This window comes from Fringilla coelebs, assembly GCF_963513975.1.
Source record: "Fringilla coelebs genome assembly, chromosome: 6".
Taxonomy (NCBI): domain Eukaryota; kingdom Metazoa; phylum Chordata; class Aves; order Passeriformes; family Fringillidae; genus Fringilla; species Fringilla coelebs.
The window spans coordinates 58,122,757-58,136,822 of record NC_140034.1 but is presented as its reverse complement, the minus strand read 5'-3'; the positions used below and the strand labels follow the sequence as shown (position 1 = coordinate 58,136,822).

At 38.0% G+C, this 14,066-nt stretch overlaps 1 protein-coding gene across 1 annotated transcript in view; it reads right to left on the bottom strand.

Annotated features, from left to right (window-relative positions):
• Positions 1-431: 431 nt before the first annotated feature.
• Positions 432-14,066, bottom strand: part of ELP4 (elongator acetyltransferase complex subunit 4) — a gene marked incomplete at its 5' end in the record, with an annotated part of 135,682 nt that continues 122,047 nt past the window's right edge. Inside the window, one exon of the mRNA XM_084207925.1 lies at positions 432-895. Within this exon, the coding sequence (XP_084064051.1) occupies positions 764-895 (132 nt within the window). The 3' untranslated portion in view covers positions 432-763. The remainder of the gene's footprint in view (positions 896-14,066) is intronic.

Sequence of the window (14,066 nt, the reverse complement as noted above, 5' to 3'; positions counted from 1 at the left end):
GATTACTGTTTTGAACTACATAAGGAAATCAATTCTTTCCTCTCTGGTTAGGAAATTCCATTCAAGTGCATTTTAATCCATGTAGTAAGCCATAAGGCAAAGTAATTATCTATAAAACATTCTGATTTAAACACCCCCATCCTCAATTACTGGCCTATTAGAATAAAAACTATCTTGTGTATTATAAATTTATTATTACATAGTTAATAAAATGAGGTGGGGATTTCCTGAAATTTAAGAATGGTGTTTCAATTGCAGAAAAGCATGTTTTTAAAAACGTGTAGTTTGCTGTTTGAATAACACATGGCAACGAATTGCTTAGTTCCATTCCTTTATTTCAATATTCATACAAAATATTATATGTAAGTATATAAAAAACTCTTTTGGGAAAAAACATCCCTTTATTTTTAATGTTTAAAAAAAATAATTGAAAGGGTAATTGCAATTTTTGCATTTTAAGTAAAGGAACAAAATACTACCTGCTTCCAATGGAGCAGAACAATGGCAGGACCCAACAGACCAGAAGCTTTAACAAAAAGCAAAACCCAAACGAGACCAAATTCAGTACAAAGAAAGAGAACACACACACACACACAAAAAAAAAAAAAAAAGAAAAAAAGGAAAAAAAAGGAAGGCATCATATGACAACACGCATTTTTAAAGACTGCTGGGTCAAATCATTAAGAAAAATATTTATATAAGTCATTAACACTCCTAATGAGAGTGTCAGCTGAATGTGAGCGAGGCTGCTAAGCAGAAATCACTAGAAGTCCAGGTGCTTCTTGCCGATGGCCATGGCGCCACATCCTGAGCTCAGCAGTTTGGCGGATCCTGCCAGATCCTGTTTGCTCGCGCGGCTCACTGTGTCTGACAAGTCTGGAGGCAAATGCAGCCGCTGTGGCAGGAGGGTTTCGGGAGGGGAGAGAGAGGGAGGAAAGAGAGAAAAACATGGGGAGGAAAAAAAAAAGAGATGAATTCGTTTTGCATGGCGCATTTGGAAATGCTGTCTTTTCCCTGAGTGCTCCGCGTTTACTCCCACGAATAAAGCACTTCCCCGACACTCTTCTGGAGAGAAAAATACTTATCTACCATAATATTCTTCTCATGTTCCAAACACTTATATTTTGAAAGCCTCAACACAACAGGAATGATAGAAAGAATTCATATTTGACATATTAAAGGCACAGCGTTTTAAATTTTAAATTTCATTACTGCTTTCTTGACTGTGTGTCACAGTTTCTGTACAGATCAGGTTCGTGTGTTCAATATATTGGATTCTGCAAATTGGAACAGATTTTTTTCCTTATGAAAATTTCCTAAACAAAACACAAATTTGCTCAAGGTATTTAAATACATCTATGGGCATTTTCTCTTTAAAAACCAGTGTTTCACCTGCATGTCAACCTCTACACCAAATTATTTCATTTCTACAGCACTGCAGTGTAAGTAGAGTTTTATTTTAAATATGCACACACGGTGACAAGAGTCTGAAAATAAATTATATGATGGCCAGAAGATGCAGAGGGCTCACCCTGGTTGCACATTATTCTGCTACATGTTTCCTCCTCATATTCTACTGATAGTGGCTAATAAAACCAAGCAGTGACAGTAGTTGCATTTGTAGGAGGCAATCATACATGTTAATCAAAGCCTGCCCTCCCCAATGGGTTGTAGGAGCATTAAATCTAGTTTACAGATGGGGAGACAGAGACAGAGGTCACATGGCTGCCCACAAGCACATGGTCTTTGCACAATAAACCTTATTTTCCAACTATGACAAGAAATATTTCCACCCTCCCTCTGAGGGAGATGTATAAAAGACATGACATTACCATTTAGCTTTTGTAAAGTAAGGTGAAAATAATGTAAAACTGAGGCTTTACTTGCTTAATGACTGGCTTGCTTTTGGACCCAAGCTGGGTCAGATGAGACTGTTGGGCATCTTCTGCACAGTGCAATAATTTATGAAACTGGTATCATGGAAGGAGCACATTTCTTGAAAGATTTAGTAGGCAAAGGCTAAACTGGGTGTTTCCTTTAAGATGCACACGCTTCTGAAGGGAACAGGGGAACAGCAGTGGCTGCAAAACTGAATTAGGAGGCTCTATGGACTATCCTAATTCTCAGCTTTGCCACATTTTTGCTTTTATCACACCTAAACACAGCTTCCCTTTCTTCAACACTTCTGGAACATAAGAATTAGATTAAAAAGCATAGGAAATCTTTGAATTTTCAGCGAGCTGACTGCAGAATTCCTTGCTGGCTCTGAGCTGGGTGTAACTTGGGAGATGCTCCCAAGGGCTTCCCACCACTGGCCGCTCCTGGCTGTGGGCAGCACTGGGAGAAGAGCCGCGCTGTTATTTTCTGCAAGGGAAGGAAATGCAAAAAGCAATGCATGAGGAGGAGCAAAGCCTGTGTGCAGGGCGAGATGCCATAGCCCAGGGCTGGAATAGGAGAGAGGTGTGGATTTCCTGACAGCCTTTTGCCTGTGAAGCACAACGCGCACACCTGGAAATACCGCGCAGTCACTGCAGCTCTGAATCTTGGCTGCATTAGAGCAGTGCCGGGGCAGAGAATCCTCCACCCACAGCTCTCCCCTCACTCCAAGGCAAGTTAAACCTGGCTGTGGCTGTGGCTGGTGGTGCCTCGTTTCTGCCTCAACACAGCACACACAGGGCACAAGCCTCTTTCTCCTCCGGCTGCTGAGCAAAAGGTGTGCTGGGAAAAGCCAAGGTACGACTCGGATGCTGTGGGAGGGGATGGAAGCACAAAAAAAAGCAGAGAAGGAGAAGCTGGGAAGTACAGGGGAGCACTTGGCAGATCTCTCAATCCCATTTTCTTTCTAAAAAAGCGCACAGTACTCTGCTGTGGGCAGGGGGGTGTGGGAGGTGGAGAGACAAGAGAAGGAATCCAACCTTCTCCCACTCCCTGCTGGCATCTCTGTGATGAGGAGCAAACAGAACCAAGACCCAGCAAACTCATCTCACTCAGGGACTAAATGTCCCCCTGGCTAAATATCACAGGGAACCACTGCAAGCCCTGCCACACCACCCTGGACTTCAAAGTGGGGTCAGAAAACAAAAAAATCTTTAATGTCAACGCTGTGTTCGTTTGCTATATTTATTTTAAGATAAATATATTATTTCAGAATATCTACTACTATATTTTAAATATAAATAAATATAAAATTTTAGAATATCTACTACTATAATAATGTATATATACACACCATTATAATAATATCTATAATCGATATAATTATATATACAATAACAATATAATATATAATAATATAAAAGATGTATAAATACACACACACATATATAGGTATATATAATATTATAGACAATATATGTAATTATAATATATATATACTTTTAGAATATCTACTACTATAATAGTACCATTATTATTAATGGGTATAATAATAGTAATTATTATATTATATGATGGATATAATTAGATAGATAATATATACAATATATGTCATAATTATATATGCAATAATTATATATTATATTATATTATATACAATATATGCAATAATTGTATAATGTAATAATGATTATTATATATACACATTATATACATTATACCCAATATATGTAATAATTATATATATAAAATTATATATACATATACACACTTAAAAAATATATACTACTGTAATAGTATAGTGTATATATATATATATATATACACTTCTGTAATGGTGTGTGTGTGTGTATATATATATATATATATATATATATATATATATATATATATATATACTTTTAAAATATATACTTCTATAATACTGGACTAGACTTTAAATGGTGGCCAGAAAACAAAAAAAATATTTTATGTCAACGCTGTGTTTGTTTGCTAATATATTCTAAAATAAATATATTATTTTAGAATATATGCTACTATATTTTAAATAAAAATAAATGTAAATAAATAAATATATACTTTTAGAATATATACTACTATGATAGTATATATATATAAAAATGTATACTACTATAATACTGTCTATTTCAGAAAATAGACAGAAGAATGTCTACAAATTTGCAAAGATTTAGCCAGGAAAAGTAAAAAATTGAAGATCCTCATATTGGATGTTGGAAGTGAGTTAGGCTTTTACAGATGTATTTGTTGTGATACAGAATTTCATTATACAGGCCTTATTCTCTCCTTCCCCATCTTCTTCAGTGAAGAGGATGCACAGTGCTCATCTAGGGACTGGCTATTCCTCTAGTGACTGGCTAGCCAGTATTTTATTTTCTTGTCACTGTTTCCTCTGAGCTTTTCTGACATATTTATTGTACACTATTCAAACCTTGTTCTGCAGACAGAATGGCTTCTCAATAGCACATGTCAGTATATAGCACTTGAATGCTTACTGTGTTATTTTCCTAATATTCTTGGGAGAGAAGGCAGCAAAGTTGCCTCCATTTTAGAGGCAGGGAATTGAGGCACATAAAACACAGAGCAAAAGATAAGATATCTACTGATTTCAGAAACAGAATCTCAGGCAGTTAGGACTTGCTTTTCCAGAATGATTAGCATTTTACAGAATTCCACATGTTCAAATGCTAACTTCATTTGCAGCTGGGTGCTTAGTATTTCTTCAAGAATCCCCAAGTCAGGAACTCAGAAAGCAAGAGACACAAAATAATAGCATTGAGACAAAAATGCTGTGTTGAAGCAACATGACCACACTGAAGTTCAGTGGTACTGGCAGAGACACACACCGTACCTTCCATGTTTTAATTATGACACCATCCCTCCTGCAATCCTTTCCTCTACAATCCATCCCTCTACAATCCCAGCTTTCAAACTTGATTAAAACATTGCTGGTTCTCCAGGAAGCCCATTTCACTGCATATACCACATTCATCCTTAGACCAGACCTATTCTGAACAACAAACCACACCAGAGTCCTTTGAAAACAGCTGAATATTAAGATAATGATAAGATAAGAATCACTGATAACATTAAGATCAGAATCACTGGACACACACATGTTCCCTGTGAACAAAGCCTGCACATGTATTTCAAAATATCATTCCTTATGTTTTCTGTGTGGAGAAGCTTTCTGTGTGCCTATACACAGGGCTGAAAATAACCCTAATATATTAACACCTTTTAAAAAGATTCTAAATGTTAAGCCACAAACAAAGAGGAAATTCATTGCATGGCACTGTACAGACATCTACAGGTTAAGCAGCTGGCCTTTATTTTTGGTACCAAAAGGGACATTTTGGTCACCTGAGCTAAGGCAGGAAGTGATGGTGTGAAGGGGCTGATCCTTCAATATTTGCTGACCACAGAGAAACAATCCCATTTAAAGCCCCAGTTAAACACAAAATGTTTTCTGCTGGGCAAACATCTCTGCTATTTTTGAGGCTCTGACCCCCATCCCTTTCAAGCTCTCTTCCTCTGATCAGCCTGATAAGAATCAGGATGATTTTGCTCACATTGGACAATCCCAATCCTTGCCCAGGCTTTCCATCCCACAACTGCTTTTCGTGCCAAAAATGTCCCTTCTCTGGTTATCTGCAGTCCCCAAGCTCTTCATTCCTGTCCCTGACATCCCTGCATTTCTTCTGCCTCTGTTTCCAGCCCCTGCTGCTGTTCCTAGGTTCAAACTCAGCACCTGGCTCCCCTTCCTTGCCTTCCTTGTGTTCACAAATACCAGCTGTGTTATTTTCCTAATATTCTTGGGAGAGAAGGCAGCACAAATGCTGGACATAAAATTAGTTAAAATGATTTATCAGTTTACTAAAATATTCCAGAACCACAAAACTTTCTGTAGCAGAGAGCAAGCTGGCAGGGCAACAGTATTTTAAGGCAAAAGGGTCATAATGTACAAGTTAAAATAGGATCTTATAATCACTCTCCTTGGGATAATTTCTTAGAAGGGAAGGTAAAGGAAAGTGAAATACTAGGGTATCTACCAGTTTATCAAAGGAAAGTTTATCAGTTAAATACTAGAGTATTTATCAGTTTATCAAAGGAAAGAAAGTTTATCAGTGAAATATTAGGGTATTTATCAGTTTATCAAAGGAAAGTGAAGTTTATCAATGAAATACTAAAGTAATTATCAGTTTATCTAAATACTAGGGTATGTATCAGTTTATCAAAGGAAAGGAATATTTATCAGTGAAATATTAGGAAACTTATGAGTTTATCAAAAGAAAGTGAAGTTTATCAGTGAAATACTCGGCAATGCTGGAGTAAACTTCCTTTGTGCAAAGTTAATTATGTATCTGCATTGTTGCAGTGTGTTTAACTACGTGATCACACAATATTTTCACCCACAGAGGCTGTCAGGAAGGTTTAAACTCGGCATCTTCAGAATCAGAGTCTTAATTTTCATTCAGTGGCTGAAGAAAAAGGGAATGATGGAGCAGGGCAGAGCTGGGGAAGGGGCTTGGTGGGAGTTGTGGTGCTGTTCTGGGCAGTCAGGAAGGCTTTGCAGGCTAGGAACAATTACACTGAAGCTAGCTAAGCACACAGCTTTAGGGCATGCATTTCCAAAGGAAAACAGTTTAGACAAAACTTATGACATACTTTGTGTCTGCTCCTCCCTCTGCCTGAAGAAAACTTCTAATTACTTTATTTGTTCTCAACAGGGGGAAAAAAAAAAGGCAGAAGTGGAAGATGAGATGATGTCAAAGGACAGCTCAGAAGGGGCACAGTGAGCCCAGTCCCAGCACAGAAGACCAAATACTTGCTGATGGTTTTCTGGGATGCAAAGATTCACATCATGGCTATTCCAGGAACTTCCAGTGGGCTGCTAGGTTTAGTTTATTTATTAATTAAATATTAGTTATTATTCGTTATTTATTTTAAATTAATTCTTTATTTATTAAATAATATTCTTGTAATTAATTTAAACAGTTAATTTTATTAATGTTATTTTATTTTAAATATTATTTATTCAATGATATTTTTCATTTAAAAAAAAATCCTATTTTACAAAAATACTAGTGAGAGGTTTTGCCAGTGTACCTTACTTTATCAAGGGGATTGTTTTAGAGAGGGCTACAAAAATCACATATTCTGTAAAATGCTTTAAGCAATGAAGAATACAACACTTATTTAGCAACAATGTGATAAGCAGATATATATGTATTGGCACAAATCTAAACCCCAAGTAATTCTGTCTATTACCCCAAAATCATGATTATATTTTCATACCTATTTTAAGTGTAATACTGTAGCAAAAAAAAAAAAAAACCCAAAAGCTGCAAAATCATCGAATCTCATTAAAAATGAGGTGATAGTTTGTCCTTAATTTGATTCATATTGAAGTAATTTCACTGAAGTCAACCTTGTGACTCTGTTAAGAGTTACATGAAACTTTAACAGCTGGGCCCAAACTTCCCAAAAATCTTTACGATTCATTTAGTTGGATCTTTGACCAAAAAAAGAAAAAAAAAAAAGCAGCTGATTAGCCTAGTATGGCTGCAGCCCTGCCTTGGGGCAGGGAGATGGGTGAGTGACCTCTCCAGATCCCTTCTACTTCCATTTGCTACAACTCCATGAAGACTGAAGCCACCAAAGCCGAAGGGATTTGGTTCAGGGGGAAGAGGGGGGTGGGGAGAAGAATTTTAGGAATGCTGGGAAAATGAAAGATGCAGACTCTTAGTTGGGGAGCTTTGCATCCTACTTACTTCTCTTTGAAGCAGAATTCTCCCCATCCCGTAAAGCCCCCACAAGAGAGATGTTTTGCATTATGTTTTCCCCTTCATGTCTATTTAATTTTTAATTAGCAGCAGTAATTTCTACCTTTGGGGTTAATTTAAACACAAAGATGTGCATCTACAAGATTAAATTTCTTCTAGAGAGAAAGGTTTCTCTCAGATATTTGACATGGTGGTTACTACAAGCTTTGGCTTTTTCTCTTGCCAAGCTCGCAAGTGGAGGGGCACCAGATATCTGTATTCTGATGAAATTGATTCTCTTTTACAGGACATGTGGTCTACTGGAGTGACATGTCACTTATAGTGACACAACTTTGTAATTACTTACATACCAAAACATTGTAATGAAAATATACAAAAATTTGATTACTGCCGCACAGTAATAACTTCTGAGTTAATAGAAGTTCAGTTCTCAAAAATGACTACACAATAGGCACTAGGCCACTGAAGACATGAACAGGAACAGAAAAGTCATTCCAACTGGCCTAGGCCTGTGTCAGGCAGGAATTATATGGCTGCTGTCAAATTTGGCTCACAAATAACGATGGGGTCTCACAATCAACAACATTTACCTTGTGGAGAGAATGGAGCCAAACTATTCTCTCACAGCTGCACTTCAGTCTTACACAAACTCTTCTTAAACCATCTACCATGAATCTTTCAGGCTCATGTTACAGTGGGGTCAGTATTTTAACAAATTCAGGAGATAAAACAGTTGGTAATTTTTTTTCTGTGTAATGGATGTGAACTCAGCTTCTTCCTATTCTGCTATATCCATTGACACTACATCACCATTTTTGGATCACAGGAATTTTCTAAACTACATTTTCTAAATTTGCATTTCTGCATTTTCTAAACTGGCCTTAAAGAACAAAAGAGTAGACTTTTAGAAAGAGCATTCTAACATTTTTCTACATTTTAGGAAACTGTACTTGACTTATAAGAAACAACTATATCATCTCATGCTAAAACTCATGTTAAAATGACATCATGTTAAAATAACATCTACCATATGCAAGTCCTACCATATGCAAGTCCTATTTCTTTTTTTTTTTTTTTTAAGTTGAAGCACAACCCAAGCCATCATGGTGTTGAGAGGCTTCCAGTGTTGAGAGAAGGCTTCCAGTAAGAATAAATGAGAAATAAACTTCTGCTAAAGGATAGACAGTGCTACTGAGAACATTGGAACACAATTCTGAAACTCCTATTTTCCCCCACTTAGAGAATGTAAAATAAAACCAGGGCAATTCTGACTTTCACTACATTTACAGAACAGTGATGTTTTATTGTGGGCTTCCAATAGCACAGGCAGCATCTTTAAGGACACGTGGCAAAATTAAAAGCCATTAATAAACCTACTTCCTTTAATGATAGATGTTGCAAAAATCCATTTAACATTTCAGAACGCTGATACACTTTTCAGTGCATCTGCTTTACAGAAGGGATATGATAATATCCAGGAGAATTCAATTCAAGCTCTGCTGATTTGTTTGGATGTGCCACATGGTCCTGTTTCTGTTTTCTGACCAGAAATCTGGATTCCTGAGTCTGAATTTAAAGCTTGGTTTTATAACACTGGCCGCTCTTCAGAGATATTTGCTTGTCCCAGTACGATTCAATTCTGTACATGTTTGTGTAAAAATGCATCCCTGGGGTATTTTGGGTGGCTGAAGAAGTTCCAGCTCCACCCTGAGTAGAGATGGGTGGGTTTATGGATGTGCAGCTCCAGTCATTATTTTCAGTGTCAGGACAGGAAAGTGCAGACAATGAATCCAAACAAACTAATTCCAAAGAAAAATTCCAACATGTGGATTCGTTACATGTGAAGGGACTCAAGTGGAAGATAAAAATACAGGTCCTTTATGTTCTAGCTGCAGTCTCTGGATCATGAAGAAGCTTATAAAAAGGACTGGATCCATCAGGAATGGTTATAGGCTGCCCAAGGACTGCAGGTGTTCATCTGCTTGTCTGATCCAGAATTCAGGGAAACCTATGGAAATCTCACAAGCAGAACTGGACTAAATGCTTACACAGCACACTACAGTAATATTGATACAGCTCTTATCAGGCACAAATGGAAAGAATGTCTCTGTCTTGAAGAGTTTACGGTCTGAATGCACAAAATGGGTAAAAAGGAAAACAACAAAATATCAAGGCAGAAGGAAAAATGTAATGATACATAAATGCCATATTAATGCTTTATCAAAGGTTTTTTTCCCCCTTCTAACTGAAAAAGTAATGTTCAGAAAGGTGAGTGAAAGAGCACAGCCATAGGGAAAGAAATGAAGTGACAAAGGGCTGAAGAAGAGATGGAGTGAAGAAAATGAAAGACTGAGGCCAGGAGTTAATATAATCTAGCTATAAAATCTAGGCATGAGATTGAGAATATACTGTTGAGATTTGAATATACTGTCTAAATCCTGAAAGGAAATCCTGTTCTAAATTCCAGCAGCAGTTCATGAGTCTGATGTTACCATCTGCATCCAAAGCAAGGGCATTTCTCCCGTGGACGTGCTCTTTTTGCTGAATGTCTCCTCCCCGAGCTTACGTAAGGGCAGTGATGCAAGGCTGGGTAATTCCAGGGCTCTCAGGACAGCCCGGGTGGGTGCTGATGTTCATGTCACATCCTCTTCCCTGATGGATTCATTCAACTTAACTGCAGCTGTCTACAAGGCAGCCGCCCAGCCTAACCCACATCACAAATCAGGGTGGGATGAATCCTCCTTGCGAGTGCCTGTCCATATCTGCTGATTATTGAGGAAACCTGAGTGACTGCCTTAAACCAAATCCTTACCTCCCACTCTAAAAGGTCAAGGGGAGGAATTCAGTGCCACAACTCTGTGAAGCTTCTCATTGAATCAGTGCCTGCAGTGTGTCTGCTCCTTCTCTGAATGGCTTTGCAGCCCGCCACGGAGCACAGATTTCCTATCACACCACAGATGGTTCACTGGAAATCTTCCAGAGCTGCTGGTGATGCCCACGATGCTCTACAACAACTTGAGGCTCTCTGCTGGGAAGCTAGAGGAGTGTTTGGGGGACTGTGTGTACAAACAAAAGCTGTGGAAGTGGGGAGGAGGAGAAACGGCATTCAGAGCAGAAGCATCTGTTCCAGGATTGCAGCGTTCCTGTCAGCCTCGAAAATTTCAGCTAAATTGAAAACCTCGGCAAACATTTGAGTTTGCATCCAAAACTATCTGGTAAAGTTCACTGAAGCTTCTGTCTCAGCTCCTGTCACGTTTCAGAAAACTTGTTACCACCCTTGTGCAACTGCACCAAATAACTGATCAAATGTGTTCTGCCCCTTGATAAAATCACCCAGTTCACAGAAACACTTCCCAGAAAGGTTCTGCTCCAGGACAGCTAACCCACACTGGCAAGCCTCCATTGCAAGTGCATTTCAGTGATGGTTTGCCAACTAAAAAAGCAAATGTTAGCTGGGGAGGGATGGGTTATTGTTTTATAGCAGGAACAGCCCTGTGCTGTGTATTTACTTTTTACAGTCAGCTGGAATTAGAAGTTTTCCCTTGCTAGGCAGCCCAGCGGGGCTGGGAAGCATTTCTGGGCACTCAGACCTGGAGCACAGGCTGCCCACAGGGAGGATTCCCTGCCCCTGTTCCACAGCCCTGCTCCCTCCTCCAGACACGAGGGCTTGCTCCTCAGCTTGGTGCAGAAACATATTGCACCACCAGAACACAACAATTATCACATTTGTAAAGCTTCAGGGATAGGAACAATTTAATAGCTTTTTGAAGCAGGCTAATTTTCTGGAGCTTCTTTTTTTTTTTTTTTTCCCATTATTTTGCTTTTCATGCATGGACAAGCTCTTCTTTGCTACAGGTATTTTTCTGGGTCTGCTTTGCAGGATTATTATGTGTGGAGGAACACAAATTACTCAATCACTTTAAAACAGTGAGAGAGAAGTGAAAAAGGGCTATGTAAGCGCAAACTACTGCTACTAACCTCTGTTTTAAAAACAAGGATCATTTAGATAGATAAATGTATTTCTGGTTTACAAAACTCTGCACATTTACAAACAGATGACCAGTTTATTTTTGCAGATTTTCTTAAGCTAGAAACTTCAGCTCTGCGGTGGTGGCAAATGCCACGGGGAGACACTTCATGCTGTGGCAAAAAGCAGACCAGAAAAGGAAAAAAAAAAGGTATTTCTGCCATCATGAAACTGCCACTGAATGAAGTTCAGTTCCTGTAACTCCCAGGTAAGGATGCAGACATTACATAATTCATATTCTAATATCTCTGCAGCACTAATCCCCCGTGACTCAGAGCTACACTTTAAAACTCCAGGTAACAAAGCCTTTTGTAGTGTTACTTCCAAATGATCTTTGGACTTCAGAAAGCCCTGAAGTGTAATTTAATCTCTGTAACATTGGCTCAACCCGTTTTTGCTATGAAAACTTTTTTTTTTTTTTATTCAGTGACTGATATTGCTTATTAAAAGGAGAGAAAAATTGCATTGGTGAGCAAGCAGTTGTTCTGCCCACCCTTTGGGAAACTCATGCTTTTAAGGAACTTTAAAGACAGAATGAGAAGGGGAAAGGTTAAAAGACAGGTCACACTAATTTCTTTTTAAACGACTCTGTTTCAGGCAGTAGGTCTCAGTGTGAATGAAAACAAATATATTAAATATGAATGACAGAAACCGGTATCACATTAAATGCAAGACTTCTGTGACTAATTTTGATTAAAATAAACATTGCTATTTATCAGAAAGTTAGGGGGAGGGTTGAACATTTGAGCAGATTCCTACATCAAAAATGTGTTTTGTAGAGAAACTATATGTCAAATTATAGCTATTTGCTTTCAGCTTTCAGTTATTTCGTTTTGTACTTTTCATGTGTCAGTATTTTTTTCATTTCACTTCTTTATTCTGTACTACAAGTAAGTCTCTTTAGAGCAATAAGATCTTTAAAATCCCTTTAGTGTTTAGAAATGTCAACAATTCAGTAGATTATACTTGATGAATAGGCCAGATAGAAAAAACCTGCCTCTAGTTTTTATCTCAAGTGAAGTAAGGTGCTTTGAAGAGCACTTGATTTGAGATTCAGAAGCCTGCCACTATTCAGCCAGACACTCTTGAGAGCTGTTAAGTCCTGACCCATAGCATGAAAACAGGTTGCAGGGAGGGAAGAAACACCAGTAAGAAATATATTTTGTACTCCCTGCGTAATTATTTCTTCTAAATACCATTTAAACCTTTCTTCCTATAAATAAGTAAAAACCTAAGAGACAAGGCAACCTTATCAGACCATCTTATTTGAGTATTTTGAATGCAGCTGGAACTTGCCAGGGGGAACAGCTACAGCACTGGAAAAAGATGAGGCTCTAAAGGAAAAAAAAAAAATATCTAAATGGTTCTTTCCATTTGAATAGACTACACTGACATACTAAAGCTTCGTATTTTTGACAAGAGACATAGAAAACAAAGAGGTGTTCACTTCAAAATATGCAGTGGAAGCACAGGAGTGGTTTGGTTTGCTCTAACTATAGAAAAATATTTTTTTCATCCTTCGCTATCACTTCCACAGTCTCAAACCAATCTCAATGCCAGACCACAATGAATTCATTCAGCATCACAAAGCAATCAGTGTAAGATATCTGCACAGCTATAATAATAATAATAATAATATCAGATGAAAAGTAATACAAACTGTAAGTCACCCCTTTTGGGGGAATATCTGCTCTTAACAGATTATTGTGCTTGTGCACAGGCTCTCTCCTCCAACACCATGGCTTTGTAACTGGTTCCTTGAATCAGAACTTAGCCAATAGTCAATATGATAGTAAATAGAATAATAAATAAAGGATATAGTAAATAGTTAATAACCTAACAGCAGCTGACCACATCATTTGGGCAAACGTCTCTTCAGTATCTCCTGCCCTACTTTCTGCATCTCTGAGTTTCATACAGATATAAAAGAAAAGGCAAAACTAGGTCATTCCTGGGCTGAACAAAAGAATTTTTGTAGTAGTATAAATTACTGACCTTTCTAATAAGTCTGTCTTTCCCAGCAAACCAGGTCATCCAATCCAACTCAACTAATTAATGGTATCCTCCAATAACTAACAATAACAGGAGCACACAATCCAGTGAGCTTGGGAGGAATATTTCTACGGCTTTTCTAAAGCTGTTGCACTTAAGAAACACTCTCCTAAACGGGAATAAGTTTTGGGGATTGTGTTCATTTTTTTTTTTTTTTGTGATTACTATTACAGCAGCTGTCCTGTACTCATGGACAAACATCACTGCACCTGAGCCTATCTGGGATTCTCTAGGGTCCTTTTTACCCGGGGTCATGCGCCCCTTAAATCATCATCTGTAAGCTCACTGAATGTCACAGATTTATCAGT